The following is a 23,214-nucleotide window of genomic DNA, read 5'->3' as shown; positions in this document are numbered from 1 at the left end:
CATAGCTCTTGAACAGAGTGAAGATCGAAAGAACAGGCAGCCAAACAGGTGGGTATAAACCCTTTTCTTTTGCAGGTGTGGCTTTTTGACATTTTGTTAAGTCCGCAGCAAAGTCACTTTAAATAGTCATAACCTATGTGTACATTTTATCATAACAGCCATTAAAATAGAACTGACAGTGTAATAAAAGCATGAGTAGAGGTAAAACACCACTGCTTACAGAGCAGGATAAGTAAAGTCAGTGTGCACCTTTGTGAGTTCAGCAAAATGCTGTTTTAGGCCCCATTCACACCTATGCGTATTGTAATATGCGCGTCTGTCGCGCGACCCTCACGCGTTTTTTTTACCGCGATTCGCGGTAAAAAAGTCGCGCGACCGTCGCGCGATTCCAAAGGCTACTTGGCAGTATACAAATGGAAAACGCCCTACAAAACGGACCAATACGCAGCAAAAAACGCTCCGGGACCTTTTCATGCGTGGGCTGTTTTTTAGAGTGTTCGGGACGGGCGGAAATACGGACAGGTGGGAACGATACCATTGACTACAATGCTATTTATTTTTTTGACCGTTTTGTAGAGCGTTCATCGAGCGTAGGACGCGCTACAAAACGGTCAGGTGTGAATGGGGCCTTAATCAGTTATTCCCCATGTTACTAGCACAGCTCCTTCTGGTCAACATCCGGGCCTCTTTTCTCTCCCTTCTCCTGACTGTGCCCCATGACCTCTGTGTCCAGAATCCCACCTGACACTGAGAGGTTTGCATAAATTCTCTGGTAACAAAAGCTTTCCGGAACTCCACGTAAATGGCCACATAATTCATTTTCCTCCAAAGCATTTAATGAAATACGGACAACTCAATCTTCAAAGTGCTGGCCACAAAGAACCCCATTAAAACACTGACACATTCAAATTAAAATGGAAGAATGAAAAGCACAACTTCCGAAATCTGCAATAATGGTCTCTGGATTGTCCACATACACTTCACATCACACCTTCCAGCAAGGACCTTGTGTGTGTAGTGCTGCTTATTATATTCACCACCATCCATCTGCTTTATATCAGGACCAATATGTTTATTTTCAATACATTTGGTCCATTTAGGCTGAAGAGGATATTAAACTGTAGATGTCACAGACTAATGGGTAAAGATAAAAGATAATGGTGGATGTTTAATTGCTTTAGCAAGCTAGAACAAAAAAAATAATCATGATTCATGTGCATGTAATAATTAAATATTTAATATACTTTGTTTGTACTTTGTCTTCCCTACTTCATATAGTAGGTGGATAACAAAAGCTGGCTGTGCTAGATATACATTTCTTTCGAGTGTTAACAATGAACTGGTTACTTGTGACTGCACAGCATACATGTTTGAGGATGGATTCAGATCTTCAGCATCTGAGCGCTGAGCATTATGCCACCAACACCAATATCAACATACCTGCACCTCTTTTTTTGTTATCTCTGTGCATGTGGTGCTTCAAACCGCAGGTCTGTTTGAGGTGGTTGGTCTGCTATTCAAAATCAATGGCACAACAATGCACTGCACAGGTACAGGTAGTGCCAGAGAAGCTTTAAGGCTGGTGCATGATGAACATTGGAGGAGGCTACTGCTGATATGCAGAGATAAGTATTCACTTGGGTAGGGGGTGTCTGGGTTAGATTAAGGTAGCCATATGCGACTTGAATATTCCTACTGAATTGGCTGAAATGCATGCTGTGGGTGGCCCTGTCAGTACTACCTACCTCACCATACTTTAATTAAAAATTCAGTGGAACTGGGTGGAAAACTGTTGGTGAAGAATGACTGCATCTAATCAGCCACTGGTGCCGGCTGCCTGAATCAAATAGCCATCAGGGGGAGATTCCTCCATCCACGCTGTTTAACTGATTTCTCTCGTTCAGCCTGCAAGGCTTAATTAGATAAATTTTTCTCTCCTGGGCGGCCGGGAGCGGCAGGCTCCCAGAGCGCCCGGGAAAGTTCTTTTTTTCTTTTACAGCAGCAGAGCCGCCGGACAATAGGAAACTATTGGGCGGAGCTAGCTGTCACTGCTAGCTCCGCACAATCGTTTTCTATTTACTTTTTTTTACTTTTTTCACTCTTTTTCTGTTCTGCTCGGTACCTCTGAGGGACCGAGCAGAACAGCCGAGCCGAATGCCGCTCAGCCGGCCCGAAGCCAGGCGAAGCAAGCCGATGTATGGCTGATTTCAGCCGATGTACGGCTGAAATCAGCCGTACCAGCATGAAGTGAATAGCCGAACTGTGTTCGGCTCACTTCACTTCAGGTCGGTCATTCACTCGGCTGCCCTCGGCAGCTTAGTGAATAGACCCCTAAGTGTGTATGGTGAACATTAGGGACCAAGGGCTTGTGGGTTTTGGTATATCAGTAGTCATTTAACTTTGGTGTTACAATAAATATATTTTGTACCTGTGTACATTGAATAGTAAAATCCCATTTTAATTCCAGGCTGAGTAAAATGAATATTCTTGCAAAGTACTGTAAATAACATATTATGCCTCTTCATTGCACTTCTTATCACCCATTCATCTCTAAATTGTACATTAAGGAACTCCAGTGTGCTGGTACCCTGCCATCCCATATAGATTATTCAAGGCTAACATGCAAATAATGTTTTTCATTATTCATCTGGGCAAGACATTAAAGGTGAACTGCTTTTGATGTAACCACGTCAGCTGCCTGTGCAGATATAGTCAATAAAACATGGGCTTCCTGCTTTGAACTCCAGCAATTATAGAGAACTGAAAGAACTGTCAGATTGTAAAGGGGCATATCCATAACTCTGTATAATTTATATTTATGTAACACACCTCACAAGCAGGAGTATTTTGACAATGATTCAACCCACAATTCCTTTCATACAGGTAGTGCCACAGAACACTGTAAATCATTCCACAATATGATTAGCTGCTTGTTTTAATTACAGTCATTTCGATGTTGCAGTCAGGCAAAGTTACAGTGCCTACGAATACACAAAGCACTTAGGCTGACAGTAAAAATACACATGAAATGCCCTAATGGAAGCAATTTACTACGGAGAGAACTCGGTCGGGAAAGCATGGCTGGGATTTCCAAGCTGGTATCATTTTTTAAAGGCTGACTAAAATTTTATTTTGCATAACAGTCATATATTCTCCGGAAGAATGAAGAAATTCACATAGGCATGGCTACGCTGAATAATTGTATGCAGAGAAGAGCCCAGTGCTCCATCTCAAAGCAGGTTCTATACAGTTCAATGGCTGCTCTCTGTGTCAGACATTTACGTATGACCGATTTTCCACTAGTGGCAGCTAGATTTTGAACAATGTGATGATGTCTCACATATGACATGTCATGCTCTAGTACGCCAGGCCCTTGCATCAAATCCAACATGCCAAACGGCCCAATAATAATATAATGTGAGCTCTATAGGGTAGCATAACTAAAGTACCTTTTTTGATGCAAACACTGAATCTACAAGTCAAACATTGTGCATGCATCCTTCAAATCTACCGTTACCCTTTCCATCATCCATATTTCATATTATCTATTTGCCACCTTGACAAGCCTATTCTTCAGCATTATGGGAGCTCATGAAGGGGTGCTACCATCTAAGGGAAGAGACATAATTACACCTAGAGCTGCAACAGTTAATCGATTAAGTCGATTAAAATCGACGATTGAAAACGTTGGCAACGTTTTCGATCGTCGATTCATCGGCTATCGATTGCTTAGCCTGTTCGGGGCTCCGCACGCGGCCTGAGTCGCACGTCACGCGTCACACGCTGCTCCCGACGTGTCCACCGCACAGGCCGCCGCATAAGCCACGCCCACCGAACAGGCCGAAGCCGCGCACGCTGCTCGTCTCCTAGCCGTGAGCTCTCTCACCCGCCGCGAGCTGCCTCACCCGCCGCATAAGTCATGCCGGCCGCTGGTCTCCTCCTAGCCGTGAGCTCCCTCAGTCGCCGCAAAAGCCATGTCCACCGCTGGTCTCCTCCTCGCCGTGAGCTCCCTCACCCGCCGCTGGCCTGCAGACAATTGAGGGCCCACCTTCTAAAAGTAAGTCAGGAGTGGACTACACTAGAAATGTAACTGTAGTGATCTGGATGTAATGACATCAGCTTATTTTAATAGTGAGCACTTTTCAATTTAGTCAGAATCTCTCAAGGAAACCTCTTATTATTGAAAAGAGCCGTCCCCATCCCCCCTCCCCCTCCCTTTTCAATAATAAGAGGTTTCCTTGAGAGATTCTGACTAAATTGAAAAGTGCTCACTATTAAAATAAGCTGATCCTTGCCTGCCCTCAATACAAACTAGTGCAACTTGAATGATGTTCCATTTTGCTCATGTGGTTAGCACTTTCCTCCCTGTTCACATAGGAAAGGACTAGCACCTGTTCACTAGAGCTGCAACAATTATTCAATTAAAATCGACGATGGAAAATGTTGTCAACATTTTCCATCGTCGATTTGTCGGCTAAAATTCAAATTTCCCGGTCACGCCACACCCACGTCGATTAAGCTGTTTGCGCCACGCCCACCGCTCACTCCACGCCGCTTAGCCACGCCCACGCTGAGGACATGCGTCTGGCCCTCTCCTCCCGGCGAGCTTTCCGACTCGCTGCTGCCCGCCGACAACCAACAACGCCGCTGCTCGCCGACAACACCGTCATTCAAAGTAAGTCGAGATCGGCGGGGAGCTTTTTAATGTTTCCTGTTGTGTTTTTTTTTTTTAAGCGGCACACTGCAGAACATTAGTAGCTATAGAGGAACAACAAACAGCCTGTATAATGTATTATTGCTGGGATTTGTTGTTCCTTTATAGCTGGTGGTATTCTCCATTGCGCTGGGCAATGTATTATTTCTGGGATTTGTAGTTCCTCTATAACAGGTCAATGGTAATCTGCATTGCACAGTATAATCATTATACAGCGCAATGCAGAATACCAGCATTTACAGAGGACTACATATCCCAGCAATAGTACATTATTGTATAATGTTGTACTATTGCTGGCATTTGTTGTATTCCTATATAGCTGGTGGTATACTGCATTTCGCCGTATTATCATTATACAGCGCACTGTAGAGGACTACAAATCCCAGCGATAATAAATGATATACAGCGCAATGCAGAATAACGCCAGCTATAGAGGAATACATCAGATCCCAGCAATAATACATTATATACAGTGCAATGCAGAATAACGCCAGCTACAGAGGACTACAAATCCCAGCAATAGTACATTATAGTATAATGTACTATTGCTGCATTCCTCTATAGCTGCTGGTATTCTGCATTGCGCCGCTGTATAATGTACTATATTGCACACCACACTTTTTTTTTTACTTCCACCGTGTCAAGCTTGCTCCTGTGATGGATTACAATCTCAATAGAAACTAGTAGTCCATCACTGGAGCCTTTTTTTTAAATCCGATTAACCGATTAATCGAACTTAATCATCGGCCAACTAATCGATTATGAAAATAATCGTTAGCTGCAGCCCTAATTACACCCTCACAGGAAGTTTAAAAAAGGAACTATTTTTTAATTCTTTGAAAGTAATGAGGCAGTTCTACCTTGTTACTGGTTTTAAAAAATGCAGCTGTCAACAAATGAGAATGCAGAACACGACTGTTCTTTACAGTGATGGTCACTGCCACTTATTCATATATAGGAGCAGAAGTAAATGTGAAAATAAAAAGCCACTGGGAATTAACAGTTTTTGGCAGAAGAAAAGTCTCTTCTGCCAAAAAAATAATAATTTACTGCCCCTGCGATTCTTTTTTAATTTATATTTTTATGTACATTGTATAATGCATGCGCAATATAGTGTACACACTCAGCCCATTCACACCAGTGAGGCGCAGGAGTGGCATCATGAGTGGCCACCTATTGGCTGAAGAGAACTTCCGAGAACCCGAAAGCGGCAGAGATGGCAGCGGCTGGGGACAGCACTGAGGGCCGAAGGACGTGCCGACAGCGCTGGAGATTCACACTTGAACATTAGGGAAGAAAAAAAAAAGAAAGAAATCAAAGTGGTTTATTGCTCCTTTAAGCTGGCCATTTTCCTCTTGTTTTTTTCTTGGCTTGAAAGAGAAAAAACACTTAATTCCGCTATTTAGTAAGGGAATCTCCCCCTGCAGCTGTCAGAAAACCTGAACAGTGACTGCATTTAATTAATTGCAGTCACTGCTTGGCCAACAATTTTTGGCCTGGCTCCTTTGACAACATTTGAAAAAGTGGTGATGACAAGGCCACCATAGCTTAAATTGTGGCAACGACAGTAGGACTAAAAATCCAACCATGTATGACTAGCTTAAGATGGAGGTGGGGACAGCTTATTACCTCTGGGATGTGAATGTTACAGCACTAAAGCAAATAGGTCATAGACCATGCCAAGTCCTTTACTATACCTTCACAGCAGCTGGGAGACCTTATGCAAGACAAATATGTATCCCTGCACCATTTTGAACTTGCAATTTCAAAATGTTTACATTGAAACAATAGCTATGCTTTAGGAAGTGAAGAATATTGTAAAGGCTAGCTGGTTTGAAAATGAACTGCACACTTGCCACAAGTTTAATAAAGTTTACAAACTCACAGGCGGCTGTTGGAAAGCTTTGTTGATTAATCGCCCTCACTGATTTTTTGTGATAGTAATTCATCAAGCTCTATTCTGTGTTAACTCAGCCATTTTGCCTGTAATGTCCACTGACTGGGCTGCCAAAAGCCCATTATCTGTAAATAGAGATTTGTGATTCACACATCCAGTCTCTTTCACAGCTCTCACTATTTGCATAGTAGAGTTCAGTCAATATAGAACGTTTACACATGTATTATAGAAGAATAATCTGCTTTATCAAAATTCTAAATCAACTCATTCATATGTCATATTTTAGGTTTGCATTGTCTCTGAATATAAGAGGCCTAGGACAATGCTGTGCTGGAGAATGCATTGACAGATGAAATTAGATCCCTACAAGTTCTATTGAATCATTATATCTATTCGGTTTCAGATCGGGTCTTTCTTTTATCTAATGGAGGTGTAAAAGACAGAATATAGCATTCTAATGTGTAATATAACACCAGAGGTGCACAGAAACCAAAAAAAGATGTTCATAGTGTAATACGGCCTTTTCGATATGGATTCTATTGTTGAACAGTTCAAGACAAAATCATCAGGCAGCATGTAACCACAGACTAGAACAACCTCTATACCTAATGGGTGTACACAGAGCACATTGCGTCCGATTCTTACAAACTGACCAAAACTTGCAGGGCTTATTTGCTGGCTTTCACCCCACGTCCTTCGACTGAAAAATCAAAGGAGCCAGGCAGTGCATGCATTGTTCAGGTATATTGATGGCTGGTGGGGCTGACTGTCAAAATACTATAGTCACAGTGGGAGATTTCTCCATCCACGCTGAAAAGTGAATAAAGGAATCTGTTAGATTTTTTTATTCAGCCCGAAAGCTAAACAAAATATAATCTAACAGTGTATACCTAGCTGAACACTACCTCTACTAACAAACTATTGGCTAGCCTCGTCATCCCTACCTTTTTTATCCAGATTGCACAGTACTGTATACTGTATCTTCACCCTCCTTCCCAAGGAGTTTTACTTAAAGCAGACTTTTACACTCAAAAATCAAAGTCTACCAATGCATTCCTCTATGTATCATGATTAATAATAACATAGACATGTCAGTTTTAGAATGCTGTGATTTTGAATTACTTACACTTGCAGCGCATTCACTTCCTGCTTTGAAAGTGCAAATTACTTTAGTTTTCCAATGCAATGCACACTGGAATTGCCTTGTCACCAGCAGAGCATTGCTGGGAAATCTCATCGGTAATCTCAGGAGATCTCTGGGAAAGGCATTTTCCTCCCCTGAGATGATGTGCATGGTCACATGTCCTAGTCACATGTCTAGTCACATGAGCCAGAAATCCAGGAAGTAATAGGAGAGCTAGTAATCTGCCCTTAGTAAACATGGCCACTGTCAGAAGACTGGGGAAGAAAAGAGAAATAGGGTATGTAAAGAATACAAAGCCTGCAATTATCTAGAAGTATGTGTTTGTAGATAGATGTCATTACTAAACATTTCTAAAGGTGTGTCTGTTGTTATTTTAAAGATATGGGTAAAGGTCCACTTTAAGCAAGCCATACACAGCAAGGTTTCTCCCGTTCAGCCCCATAGACTTAATTAAAGAAATCCCTTGCTTCCCCCATCCACCACAACTAGTGATAAAGCAACCAAATGAACCTAGTGAGCCTAATGTGTCTAGATCTAAGCACTGACTCTAGAAACAAGTCAGGTAAAACATACAACTCTACACTTTACTTACTATAACACAAAGCAGTACAGTCCAAATGTAAGCAACAAATCACAGGAGGTGTTTTCTAGTTAAATGAATCTGTTTCCTGTCATCCTGTAGGTTAATTAGGATGGGTTTACTGACAGGTCAGATTTATTGCTGCACATGCTTTCTGCAGGGTGATTGCCAGCTAGGATGTTATCAGAACTGATAGGATGTTGGAAAGGTGAACAGTCAGATTCCTGTAAATCACATAACACTTACCTAACCCTCCAATGTTGTAATCAAAGTCTTTGACATCCAGCAGGATAGGACCACTCTCTTGTTGTCCTTCCTCCTTATAGTATAGTTTGTAGCCCTGTATTGTAGCAGTATCCTCAGGATCCTGTTGCCATCTCACTGCTATTGTTGTACAGTTTAGGGGATCCAACCGCAACTCTGGAGACCTTGGTGCTACAAAATATCAGAAGTGGTTTACAAGCTAGAAATGGATTAGTATTATTAATGATCAATATACCCAACAATTGATATGATGCCTTATTATTATTATTATTATTATTATATATACAGGATTTGTATAGTGTCAACAGTTTGTGCTGGGCTTTACAATATAAGGAAGACATTACAGTTACAATACAAATCAAGACAAGATGGTAAGGAGGGCCCTGCTCGTGAGAGCTTTCAATATTACAGACAGGGCCTTTTTTTAAAAACTATGAGTATCTTCTAATTTTACCATGTTAAAGAACGTAGTCTAAACAAAACAAAACAAAAAGTCTATGATTTTTAGTTGTCCAGCTGTTTGGATCATTAAATATAGCTTTCTTTAACAATTTTGTCCCTTTTCTACCTGAGAAGGCTGTTAGCCTGAGTTCCAAAATCAGAAACCCAGAAACATTTGTCTCTGTCTTCCTTGCTTTAAGACAACTATTCATTGTGTTTTGCTTCTAATGCAGACCTGCTTAACTACGACATGCTGAGCAGAACAATTGGGGACATGCAGTGGCATATTTTTTATTACTCTTCCATGTAAGTATGAGTGTTTTGTGGGAAAGGGGCCAACTGAACAATAGGGGTTTGATTATTATTATTTTTGCTCTGGAAACAGCTCTCTACCCTTCCAGTCTCCACGTCACTGCAAAGAAGAGAAGGGGGGGAGGGGGGGGGGTGTGACCAGGATAGAGCTGCTTACCTGTCAACAAACTCTGATATAGCTTTAATGCCACCAAAACAAATGGAGACAACTGTTATTTGACCAATTAGTAAAAAAGGACTATGGCAACAACAAATGACTCATTCCTCTCTGGCTCACTCAATATTTTTGTGACTTTAAGATCTAAGATTTTTGGGGGTTTTAAGATCACATGTGATATAACTACACAGCTGGTTAGATTTGAACAAACAGGTTCATTTAGTCCAGCCATTGCCAAATTTCTCTGTTGACCCAGAACAAGAAATACACAAATGAAGGCTGAATGCCTGTCACGTTTGTCTCTGTCACAAAAGAGTGCCCTCTGTGACCCTTACATAGCTTTCAGGTTACCTGACTTAATCTTATTTAACTTTACAAGTCACAGCTGTGGATGACCTTTTTTATCAATAGCTGTGTAGTCCTACCTACCAGCTCTTGTCCACCCAACCAAATTCCACAGCATGATTGTTTTCATAGGAAGAAAAAAACTAAAACTTTTTTGTGCCGGCACTGGAATTTCCAGTGGGAAGTACTTGTCCAACATTTTTATACATAACAGTGCAATTGAAGTCCAATCACTTTTTTTACATTTTGTCAATCCCACAAATGCTCCAATTATTCAGCTGATAATGTATTTAAAATTCCATTAACATTTGCAAAGTTTTCAGTACGTTGGCACCCATAGACTGCCATTATGAGAAATGCCAGTCTCCAAAGTAGGAAGCAGAGTCTGCATATGTAATGAGCAAATATGGCTCCCTCAATGCACATATACCATTGCACGCTACGTCTAGAAACAAGGTTTACACAACACAAACCAACATCAAGAAGATATATATGAAAATAATACTGAAAAAGAAATTAGATTCCTCTAGCGGAAATCAATTCTTATATCTTCCCAAGGTAATTTACAAATGTAAATGACTCTTAAATAAACCCAGAGATAGTAAATTCCTTGTGCAATTAAGGTAGGAGTCCACTCCAAAACCTAAAAGCTCCCAGAGAACCTGTATCCCCTGACAACAATATTAGCTGTTCAAAGTGTAAGGAGCCAGCAATAACTTTTGTTAGGTGTATTGTCTATCTGGCCCTATGAGTCTGTACAGCCTTGAGTTATTCAATTTACTTCTGCAATGTTAAAGAGCTTTAGAATGCCAATAAAGGCAAAATGAAAACACTAAAAATACCAACAGTAACTTTCCCAAAAAGGATTGTCTCATAAATATAAGAGGTCACTTACCTCTTATGCTGCTGGCTTTGGGTGTGCGATGGGATGTCCAGGCAGATGATTCTCCCCATCCCACCTTTGTTGCTGCTGCTATCCGAACTAGGTAGACACTGTCTGACTTCAGCCCCTCTAAGAAATACTCATGGGTGGTACCAGGGAGCTCTAGAACTTGAACAGAACTTTCAGTGCTCATTCGAAATGACAGTCTATAAAGTATAATCTTTCCTCTACGGAATTTGGATGGGATGGGAAGCCATGAGATTAGAACATCTGTAGGACTGCGGCTTGTCAAACTAAGTTCCGGGGCTCTCAGTGGAACTGCAACAGATAAATACAACACATACCATCTGTAAAGTACTCCACTATGCAGTTATGTAGTTTAAGTAAAACATTGTTCATGGGGTCCAGATAATATTAAAGCTGAACTCCAGGAATATAAAAGCACCAATTTATGGTGGATGGTGTTCATTAAACAATCATTAATGCTTTTTTTTTAAATAACTAGTGTTGGTATATGATTTTAACTTCATATCAGCCTCTTGCAATCTCCGGTACAATAGAGGTTGCAGCACAAGAAGCCAATGAGGTGTGCTGCAGTGCTTATGTGCTGACAGGAGAAAAGATCAGAGTGAAAGAGAGATGAGATAATCAGTCTGCTGTTCTGATTAACTGTCCCGTTGAACACTGGGGAGGGAGAAGCTCTAGTTGTATTACTTAACTGCAAAAGTCAGGGCTCTAGGCTGGCTGTGCTGTGTGGCTGAGCTGTGTAAATTTCAGCAATGAATGGACAGAAATACAGGTAAAACAGCTCCTCTATACTGTATGTATTTCATCTGTGTAGTTAGCGGTTTGCCTGGAATACATCTTTAACAGTCACACACATAAAATTAGGACCAGTGTAAGGCTATTCCTCATCCTTAGCACTACACTTACATTAACCCAACCCAACATTGAAGCTAACCATGTCTAAATCAGAAACAAAAAAAGTATCTGCTCTTTTGAAACAAGACCTCTCATTCCGGTTTTCCATGTGCCAGTCAAGGCCTACAATTCATACATTGTATTTTTAGAGATCTATAAACCTATTCCATTAGAAACTATAGAAATGTTTTTGTTTAGACTCAACAGCGCATCAGTTTAAGGCCTCATGCAAACTATGTACCAAAACATTGAGTTCATGTGCGTTTGGATCTCACACACCTGGACTCATAACGCTTTTCTATGACTGAATGCACACCTAGGCGTCCAGCAACACTGCGCCGCGGGTACGACTAGCCCAGTTTTATGCGGCTAAATGCATGTAAATTTGTTTGAACGCATGTCAACGCATATCAAATGCAACTAAGGCCATCATAGAAAAAAGTGATCTGGGAAGTGTAAAGTTGTTTATACTTACAAGATGACTTCTCTAGGGCTTAAACGCAGCCTGCTTGTGTGCATGAGGCCTATATCTTTATGGAATTGGTTTCTTAGCACTTACAGTACTTTTTGATCTAGACATGGGTTACTGTTATGAATGCTTATTACCATCGTATAACTATTACATGCATTCCTATATAAAGCAGGTGATAACATGCTCTTTGCAAATTATTACAAGCATTCCAACGAATGCCTTACCATCTTCAAGTGAGCTCTGTGTAACATGGTCTGACATCTGGCTTGCACCCATCGGCATATAGGCAACAATATAAAATGTGTAGTTGCTGGCAGGATCCAAGTCATCAATGACGTAGTGATTTGTGTCATTCCCAATCACCACTTGATATTCTTCATTGTTTAAACCTAAATAAAGGCAACAAGAGCATTACTCTCGCACATTACACAAAACCAGAACTCACCATCAGTGGGTGATGTTAATCCTAATTTGACTGAATCCACTCGAAAGGCTTTAACTGATATTTGTTTTCAGACAACTGTAAGTTACTTGTGCACAGTAAAATAGTTTGTCTCTTTGACTCTTAAGAGTAAGAGGATGAGCAAGACATATTAATTAGACTAAACAGTTTTAATGCCACTCAATATAGTCTACTGGCTGTGGTCAGCCAGGGGTTGGTGCATCCAGCTCTCAGCACCTTTACTGTGATCATGGCCATGAGTAATACCTTGGTCATAGCAAGTACACAGCAAGTGTGCACATTTATCTTTTAAACATGCTTTTCTCTATGCATTTACATGTGTACTCGTGGTCAAGTCCACAAATCCAGCCACAACATATCCATTCCCACAGGAACAGCAGATTAACTCTACATCAAATGTTAATAAAAGGGTTAAAACAACTCCTAACATTATTCGTTGATGCACATGCTCTGTACATAGCTATCTACCTATGCCTACTTCTCACCACTATGAGGTATAAAAAAATGAAATATGAAACTACTCTTACATTTTAGTGACACATCACTTTGACTATTCTATATTGGGTGAATGATGGCATTTTGGTTTTTTTTTTTACAGGTTAGGGTAGGTGGAGCTGAGATTATTCCCTGTGGACCACAGATATCATTAACCATAGTATACAATGCAATCTGATTCTTAAAGGGTCAGGGTCACTGCAAATTGATATCTCAGTTTTTGGTAGAAAATCAAAACTAAAACTTTACTATATTTCTCGGGTGAATCTACTGGTTCAATATATGCATTGAGTAGTCAAGTCTGTACACTTACTGTAACCACTCTGAGGGTGCTGCACTCTACCTCTCTGGTCAGCCCACTTATAGATAAAATATCACTTTTAGGTGAACTTGCCCTTTAACCACCTATACAAATAATTCTCTAAAAAAGTGTTAAGCTTGTTAAGCTTTTCACTGAAAAAAATGGATCAAGATGCAAAATAAACAGGATGCTTGTGTGTGTCGGTGCATTGTGTTGTGCTATATAGAATCTGAATAAATGAAACCTAAGCTCATTAAAAGTAACAATAAAGAAGTGTTCCATAACTACTCAAAACAAGTTTTTGTAAACTGCTTTAATTGAAAAAAAAACTGTTAATGGAGTTACCATTTAACCACTAAGAATTCCTACATCTTAAATCCGTGTGATTAAACGCAGGCAAAAACAAACCCCGTTTTATGAACCGCGCCATTCAGCAACAAGCCGTTTTATCAGAAACAACAAGCGCACAAAAAAGCCGTATTGTAAAAGAGGCGATTATATAGTTGAAATCTATTACAGCAGTTGGAAAAGATGAAGGCGGGCACAAGAAAGAGAATTCACTATATAAATGTGTTGTGTCTTAATGAGCTTAGGAAAAATTTCAGCAATTCATATTGAAATATGCAGAGGGTTGCATTACTGCTGTTGCCTTTGTTGCTTCCTAATTCCTATACACAGGAACTGGTAAGCGGAATAAGGTTGTTGAAGGCTGTTGTGGTTCAAGACCATTTCACACCGAAATACATGTCAACTCAATCAAAACTCCCCCACCACCCATTGCCATTAAATTTATAAACAAAACCCTGAACCAAATTCCACTATTGAGCTTTCCCACATATCTGAATTGACTAAAAAGCATTTTAATTAGACAAGATTACTGGCATCTCACAACAGAGCCGTTGATGGTTTGTTAATTAGGAATGTCGTGGCATGATTTTTGACCCGCTAAACAAGATCCTTAGGCTCAAATTAAAAGGCCTTGTTCTTGGAGTGAATGAGCCACTGGGCCTCATGCGGAGGCCTGATAAAATAGCCATAATAGGGGGTGAGACCAGCCTACAAACAGAATCACTACACCCTTTGTAGAGCTTCCAAATTGCTAACAAGGAATTAATACACTCATGTACTCTCATCAGACCTTTTCGCTTGCCTAGCACACTAACCCACTCATTTAAATGCAAGGTCTGTTCCTTTTTAAAGAACACCTGTTGGCTTTCTTTGAACAGCATCTCTTTTTTAAGTATAAGTTGTTTTATATATATTTTATTTATTGAAATATAGTTATGTACAAAGGATTACCAAAACTAATATAATTGTATATATTTTTTTTTGTTTGCTATACAGGGTCATATGAGATTAAACTTTTTAGTACTTTAAAAGTCCAATTTTGGTGTAGCCGATTTAAGGGATGATCGAACTCACATAACAATAAGTTAACATGAGAATTTTATAATTTATTTATATTATATTTTTAAGATAATGTGGTAAGAGTTACTTGGAGAGCTTAAAATAGTGGTGGGATCAAACAAAAAAGGTAAAGGCATTGCCACCATTACAATGACCCATTTGATATGGTAACAGAATTTGTAGATGCTCATTAAGTATTCTTGATTGAAAACGAGGGTAGCTCCGGGAAAGGGAAATCTTATAAAAGGGACAAAGGCTGTTGCAGCTGTCAGAAATCTATAGGCTTTTTTTTTCTAAACACACATTGCAATTGACTTAATCTCACCTTCCGCCTTCATGTAATGCACAGAATAAGCAATGACTTTTTCGGAGTTGTACAGCGGCCTTTCCCACGACAGTATAATGGCTGAACTGGACACTGTCTCAGCTCGAAGGTGACGAGGAGCACTTGGTCTGTCTTCAGACATCACCACTATAAGCCTTGCCCGAGAAAGGATTGAGCCATGACTATTTTCTGCCATGCACTGATATACTGCATCATCTTCAGGGATAATCTGATTAATTACCAGTTTACTAAAGTGAAAAAGAGAGACAGAAATTTTGTAAATTGAAACATTATGCACTGTTGTATTCTTCAGGGGAAATGGCTACATAGACTGTAATTAAAATGTACAGCAATCAAAACCAGATCATTGTCTTCCTACCTATTGTACATTTTGATTCTTCCATTAGAATGTATCTTTCTTGCATTCTTGAGCCAGGAGATTTTTGGAATTGGAATTCCTTCAGCTTGACATACAAAACGAGCTGTTCCTGCACGTGGCCTTGTCAAACTCTCTGGCCGTTCAGCAAATGATGGAGGTGCTTCAGGGATTAAAACATTACAGGGTGAAGATGTAAAACAGACTTTCTGAATAACCCATCAGTGTATATTGTACAATGTATATTGCTAAAAGATATCAGCATAAATGTATGGCAACTGGTTAAAAACAACCCTTAGAGAATGCAAACCCCAAATGAGATCAGGGAATCAAGTGAGATCATCACTAGGCTACTAAACATCCAAACTCATCATAATCCTCTTGCGCAGCTAAATCTTTGCGTAGTGGAAACAACAGCTTTAGTGATATAGTGTAATGTAATGATCTAAAGACCATACTGTATGACAATTTTTCTTAAATTTCCCCCATTTAAAGTGAACTTGAAACAGCCAAAATAATTTCTAAGGTATCAGCAGTGCTGAAATACATTCACTATCATTCATTTTAAAGAAGAACTCATGGCATTTTTATTAACCCTTGAAGTGGGGCTATCCCTGCTCATTTTGGTCTAGGGAAGAAAATAAAAAATGTATACTCACCCAATCCTCCAAGCTGCAGATCCAGACCGTTTCCTAGAGCCCCCCCCCCCCCCTCACACTGCAGTGGTTTAAGGTCCCTGAGTCATCACGTTCTATACACGTTATATTGAACATGAGGATACCGAGGGACTACCATTACTGTAGCTGACCAGACACGAAAATCAGGTGAGTATAACTTAGTTATTTTCCTCCCTAGACCAAAATCAGCAGTTAAACCTTGTAGTGCAGTGGTAGCAAAACACCCACAGCAAATATCTCTACAAATGCTTTTACACAGCAAATATATATGCAGTCCATAGAAAACAGTAGAAAAATTAGGTTTTCACTAGGATGCTTAAATTATTTTTCCCTTTGTGTTTAAATTGTACACACCACATTACAGAGATCAACAGGTTTTGTTATAAAAGCCCAGTGGGCAAGACAAAGTATACAATAACAAATTAATCTTACCCAGAACTACAACACTAGCCATTGCCACTGTGAAGTTGCGAGTTCCCGCTGTTGTCGCTCTACAGATGTATACACCTGCATGCTGTACCTTCACGTCGGAAATAACAAGGTTCCCGTTACCCAGCACTCTTGTGTTAAAGACATCAATGGGCTTTTGATCTAGGATAAAACTGTTTTTTAATTGTTCTGTCTTCATGAGAACTGGAAAGTCTATAATATCTAAAATGCTTATCAAAAACATTACATGTTAAATGCCATTATCAATACGTAATCTACTCTACATGGGAAAATATGCTCTTACCCAATCTGCTCCAGGACACTATAGGTTTTGGGTTTCCTGTAGCCATACACTCCAGTGTAACAGTTTGGTGCACAGAGGCCGTTGTATTCTGAGGTGGTGCTATGATTACCGGTTTCTTTAAAGATTGCATCAGTGTGCCTAGTTCAGGAACAACCAAAGAGTAATCATTTCATGGCAGAACTGATAAAATCTAATCAAAATGTAAACCTCAGCAGATTCACAAAGCTCTTTACATACAATTATATTGTATACATAGAACATTTCTGTGTGCCAGTCATTTCTAACAACTATGGTCTCCAGTAGATGATCTCACAAAATCAGAATATTTAAAAATGAATCCAGCTCAAAGAACGAATGTGTACATTACAGTAAGGACACAAACCTGCTAGAACAGTCAATGTGGCTTCAGCACTCTTGCGTCTGTTTGACATGGAGGTAGCTATGCATCTGTAATTTCCAGCATCCTTTTTTGTGACACCATAGATCTGAAGAACTCCTTTCGATAACACAGTAATCCTTTAAATACACAGGAAAGCACATTTTTTTTAAAGAAGTCGAAATCAATGATTTACATTTATGAAAAGCCAATGGAACCAAATAAATGGCATATACAGTAACTCTATTTATGCGCTCCGGTTTTCTCCCGCACTCCAAAGACATGCTGGTAGGTTAATTGGCTCCTGACTAAATTGGTCCTCATATGTATGCATGTGAGATAAGGACTGATGTGAATGTGTACTGTGTAAAGCTCTGCGTAAATTGTTAGCGCTATATAAATGCTTGTAATAAATAAATAATACATACATTTATAGTGTCTGGTTTCAACCTAGCAAGCCACTATCAGATCTGAGAATTATAATACTTACTATTATTATTGTACAGTAGGGATGCACCGATACCATTTTTTCGATGTCGAGTACAAATACCGATGCCGAGTGCCGGGTGCGCTGATTATCAGGAAGTCAGGCAGGGGACCATGACCCGTTGCCCGGCTTCCAAATTGCCTGTGAAGACAGTGTTCTAGCGAAAGAACACAGGTTTCACTTGCTGAGGCTGCCTGGCTTCCTGACCAATCAGGAAGTCGGGCGGCAAGTCATTAGGTGCCATCCATCCAATACAAATTAACACAAGATGGTTAGGAGGGCCCTGCTCATGAGAGCTTACAAGTCAAATACTACAAAAACACTTTTGTCTATTAATTGTTTTATTTTTTCAAAATTGAGCCATTACCTGTCCATGGCAAGAGGAAGAGCAGTGCGATTTACTTCCCACGTAATAACAGCTGGAGGATTTGCAGTTATCCTACAAGAGAAACGAGCCACTCCTCCATCTTGTACCTGAATTGAAACTGGTTGCTCTTCAAAGGCAGACATGGCTGAAATAAGGAAATAGAACTCAGTTACTAAGCACTTTCTTGGGCACAGAACACATAATTAGCTCATAATGCTTCATAATGGAATATCCTCACCAGAATTCTGGGAAATATTATTTTTAATTAACTTGTGCTTGACTGACTAGATAAAGATTTACAGCAGAGGATAAAACCTAAAGCAGGCTGATTTTACTCTCTTGACTTTGACTAGTCATAAGGAAACCAAATAATGAATACAGACTTTGCCCTGCAACTCACACATTGGCCAACATAGTATTTCATTAAAGTTCTGTCCAAACCCTTACAGTGTTTCAGAACAGCCGGTTCCACCTCTCTCAGCTCCACTTCCCTGAACTTCCTGTCGGTACAGGTCATATTGAGCGACAGTGCACATTTTATCGCACTACATATCGCGTTTTTGAGGTGGGACTTCGTCGCTGCTACATTGGGCTGTAACCAATCAACAGCGATCTTGATGTGACATCATTCTTTCCTTCCATTTTGCAGTGCAAAAGTAACCCGTTGCTTGATATCGCGCAACCAAGTCGCGCAATATCGCTGGTAATGCGTGATTTCGCACGACACCATTGAGTCTATTGGGGCCGAATCGCGCGACATCCCCCGAAAAAAGGGTCATGTACAAGCGACAAGCTTCAGCGACGGGCTACAGGCGACATTGAGCTGTGAGATGTGAACAGCTCCATTGGAATGCATTGGACAAGCTACATAGATCCAATCAGCATTTGAAATAACTTAAACACCTTTTGACTTTAATATCACTTTAAATCCAATCTCAGACCAACATGCAGAAGCAGCATCACACAAACTGTTTTCTTTTTCTTGACACTGAATTTGCAGTGTACTTAATTTCACAATCAATACAAAGAGCTTAAAGTAAATGGAATCCATCATTTTCTTTTCTTTGTAACCTCCGATCCTAAAAGCTATACCAACACAAAAAATGTCCTATTGCCAAAGTCAGACTAAAGTAAGCACTTTTTTTCTAAAATTCAAGTCTAAAGCTAATATATGCACAATAAATGAATACTAATGTAAAAATGGTAAAGTATACTGCAATGGCCAACAGTAACTATGAGAAATTACTAATAACAAAGTAGCACGAGATGTCATACAAATCCCTCTTTTCACTGATCCCATGTATTATGCATGGTCTCCTGTATGTTTAAAATGTGCCTCGGAGCAATTCATATGGTAATCACCATGTGTCCTTTCTTCTTGCTATTTGAACACAGCATATCAGTTAATAACAGGCCGATAATTACTGCAACATGATTAGGATGCGCCGATAAAGTAAAAATGTGTAATATTCTGGCATTCCTTTTCAAAATTAGTGTCTTTCTTCTGTCTTTGTGCTTTGCTGCTCGTGAGCTTATTGTCCTCAGTCAATCTATCATTTCTATGGTAATCCCATCTTTTGTGAAGCACAATCTGTTATTGCACTTTCTGCATCAGTGTAAATGTCAATTTAAACCCCAAACTGTAAAAGCAATGTTATGATGGGTCAAGTAAACCATTAAAAAGAAGCCACATCAAAGCTGTACACAGGGTTATGCTGTTCATGAAAACAATCGCCCTCACAACACCGTAAATGTAATTGCCTTTTATTAGGAGTTTAGCCCTTGTTTTTAGTATTTTGGTAGTTCTCGAGTTTACAACCTGGAGAAAACAACACTAGCCATTGTGTCAAATGTCCCACCCCAAGGCTTCTAAAACCACGTACATACCACCTGTGTGTACTCCATCCATTACAAAAACATGCAGCAAGCTTTCCTTGGAGATACCAGTAACAGCATTAGGATTTGGCGTGATCTGTCACATTACACTAATGATATCTGGTCTATCAGATACAAAATGCTAAAAGTGGAGCAATAGCCTACAGCAGTCAGCTTTTTAATCTGCACTAGAAATTTGTATTATTCTGAAGTTTATTGCTTGTAGCAGCTCCTCATTCCCTACCTGGAGTTTTCACGTAACCAACGGAATTCTCTAGCATACTCAGCGTATGCAAAATTATGAACACGGTAAGATGTGTACGGTCTAAATATAACTCAAGCTGGATATTCTGTTTTTGAATTGTCTTGGGTTGTGCTAAGATTATTTTAAAGTAACATTAAACTTTCATTTTTTTTCAATAATGAATCCAGATCAATCAAATATACTTTACATTTCTTTACATTTTTGCCCAAACACTTATATTAATTAGGTTTCCAAACAGCTGGCTCAAACTCTCTCAGCTCAGCTTCCCTGAACTTCCTGTTGAGAACAAGATCACAAGGGACAGCACAGTCCCCAGGAGCTATCCATCTATTAGTTCGGAGAAGGGAAGAGGAAGTAGTAGGGAAGAAAGGGGAACAGGAAGCAGGGGAGAGGCGTACCTTGCTGTGCTTGTGTGTTTGTGGAGACACTCACAGCTTACTAATACACACCAAGGTGGCTCCACGGGACCCTGCAAGGGAAAGGAACCACCCTTTCCCAACAAGATATCAGGACCAGTGCCCAGGGGACTAGCTTATTCTGCAGGAAGCTAAAACTTTTAAATCTCAAGCAGCATCCACTGTGAGTGATTTAATCAGCATTTGAAATAGCTCAAAAACCTTTTGACTTTAATACCATTTTAAAGAAGATGTACTCAAAATAATGGGTTTGAGTTCACAGCTTTTCTATGCTGCTGCAATGTACAAAATAGCAACTAGATCCTGCTAATCTGCCTTAGGGGTCACACAGACCACTGGAAAAGGTGGGCATACATAGTTAGAATTTTGTTCATATAAAAAGGTTTCTAATAGTTAACGGCGTCAATTCAACTATCAATTTTAAATGTTGTAAAAAAGCAGGATGGAAAATTTTTGTTGAACAAACAAAAACAGTGAATGCTAAAATCAAACAAAATTTCAAATGACATTCATCAATTTTCTGATGTCATTATGGAATGTTCTCATGAGATTTTTGGCACAAAATTTAATACGAAAGCCTACCAATGTATGGCCAGCTTAAAGGTGAAGGAGTATGGCAGACAGAATCGTTAGTATGAAATGTTAAGTTACTGAAATATTATATTTCCGTCTATACTGAGACTATTCCATTTCTACTATTCTTAGTAATTTAGTGCTAAAAAAGCAGTAGCATTGCCAAATCCATCGATCCTTCCTCTTATTTTCCCCATGTACTGAAATACATAATAACTGTTACTATACAAACATGCAAAAATGCCAACTAGAAACATTTTAATCATTATGAACAAAAGATAAAAAAGAAATAATGAGAAAGTTCAAACGTATCTTTAGAAAAACTTGTATATTTGTGATCTCTACTACAGCCTGGTTTCTACTTCCCTTCTTTTCTTGATCTGAATAAAAAATGTTAACAGGATGTCAAATCTGTATTTTACCCATCAAGAAATGGGGAAGTATATTTCTGCAGGATCATAAGAAATACTGATACCAGTCAGACATTCTGGAACGTTCACAGTCTAAGGACTAATGGCAATTATCTTAATACCTATCGGTAAATTCCAGCTTCCGCTTATAGGCAGTAGATGCATGGTATATTTCATCTGCAGGATACCCCTCCTTCCATCAACATGCTAATCCCCTTTGTGGTTTACAAATCAAAGAAGCTTAAACACAGTTGTTACTTCCCAAAGCTGTCAGACTTTATTACTACTGCATTTGGAAGTTGTTGTGTTTCCTCATCCAACACATTGCAAGGCCTTGGGTAATGAATCTGAAAAGAAGCAGTCTCAGATTTCACATTTAGCCTTGAGAGTCTGATACTGGATACTCAACTCCAACTCACTACAGTAAATAAATGAGTCCCAATCCTATATAATGGTTGCAGTACAATGCAGAGTGAAAGCATCTATAAACATTAGACAACAGTCTTTAGATTTTTGTCCGGACCTAGTGCTTAACATGCAAACATGCAGCGTGCTGGGTCCTGTTGGGCTTCAATTTGGGGTGGGGGGGATAAAAAAAACCCACTGCCAATGGCCACTAATGTATTTTTCTGCCACTGGCCCAGGAGTTAAAGGGGGGGGGGGGGGGGTTAATAGTAATGCTACTAACACCAATGCTGGGGATCATTATTGCGGTCACTGATACCAATACTGGGGATCATTATTGTGGTCACTGATGCCAATGCTGGGGATCATTATTGTGGTCACTGATGCCAATGCTGGGGATCATTATTGTGGTTGCTGATGCCACTGCTGGGGATCATTATTGTGATCGATGATGCCAATGCTTGGGATCATTATTGTGGTCGATGATGCCAATGCTTGGGATCATTATTGTGGTCACTGATGCCAATGCTTGGGATCATTATTGTGGTCACTGATGCCAATGCTGGGAATCATTATTGTGGTCACTGATACCAATGCTGGGGATCATTATTGTGGTCGATGATGCCAATGCTTGGGATCATTATTGTGGTCACTGATGCCAATGCTTGGGATCATTATTGTGGTCACTGATGCCAATGCTGGGAATCATTATTGTGGTCACTGATGCCAATGCTGGGGATCATTATTGTGGTCGATGATGCCAATGCTTGGGATCATTATTGTGGTCACTGATGCCAATGCTTGGGATCATTATTGTGGTCACTGATGCCAATGCTGGGAATCATTATTGTGGTCACTGATGCCAATGCTGGGGATCATTATTGTGGTCGATGATGCCAATGCTTGGGATCATTATTGTGGTCACTGATGCCAATGCTTGGGATCATTATTGTGGTCACTGATGCCAATGCTGGGAATCATTATTGTGGTCACTGATACCAATGCTGGGGATCATTATTGTGGTCGATGATGCCAATGCTTGGGATCATTATTGTGGTCACTGATGCCAATGCTTGGGATCATTATTGTGGTCACTGATGCCAATGCTGGGAATCATTATTGTGGTCACTGAT

The 23,214-nt window shown here is 39.9% G+C and overlaps 1 protein-coding gene across 1 annotated transcript in view; it reads right to left on the bottom strand.

Annotated features, from left to right (window-relative positions):
* The window catches only part of PRTG (protogenin), a 120,489-nt gene that overhangs the window by 45,706 nt on the left and 51,569 nt on the right, over positions 1–23,214 (bottom strand). Inside the window, exons 3-11 of the mRNA XM_018557557.1 lie at positions 18,138–18,282; positions 17,290–17,423; positions 16,908–17,045; positions 16,607–16,765; positions 15,501–15,660; positions 15,122–15,369; positions 12,355–12,519; positions 10,750–11,055; positions 8,582–8,770 (exon numbers count right to left, since the gene is read on the bottom strand). Of these exons, the coding sequence (XP_018413059.1) occupies positions 8,582–8,770; positions 10,750–11,055; positions 12,355–12,519; positions 15,122–15,369; positions 15,501–15,660; positions 16,607–16,765; positions 16,908–17,045; positions 17,290–17,423; positions 18,138–18,282 (1,644 nt within the window). The remainder of the gene's footprint in view (positions 1–8,581; positions 8,771–10,749; positions 11,056–12,354; positions 12,520–15,121; positions 15,370–15,500; positions 15,661–16,606; positions 16,766–16,907; positions 17,046–17,289; positions 17,424–18,137; positions 18,283–23,214) is intronic.

Source organism: Nanorana parkeri, unplaced genomic scaffold, assembly GCF_000935625.1.
Source record: "Nanorana parkeri isolate BGI_ZX_2015 unplaced genomic scaffold, ASM93562v1 scaffold290, whole genome shotgun sequence".
Lineage (NCBI taxonomy): Eukaryota > Metazoa > Chordata > Amphibia > Anura > Dicroglossidae > Nanorana > Nanorana parkeri.
This window is presented reverse-complemented; position numbering and strand designations above follow the sequence as displayed.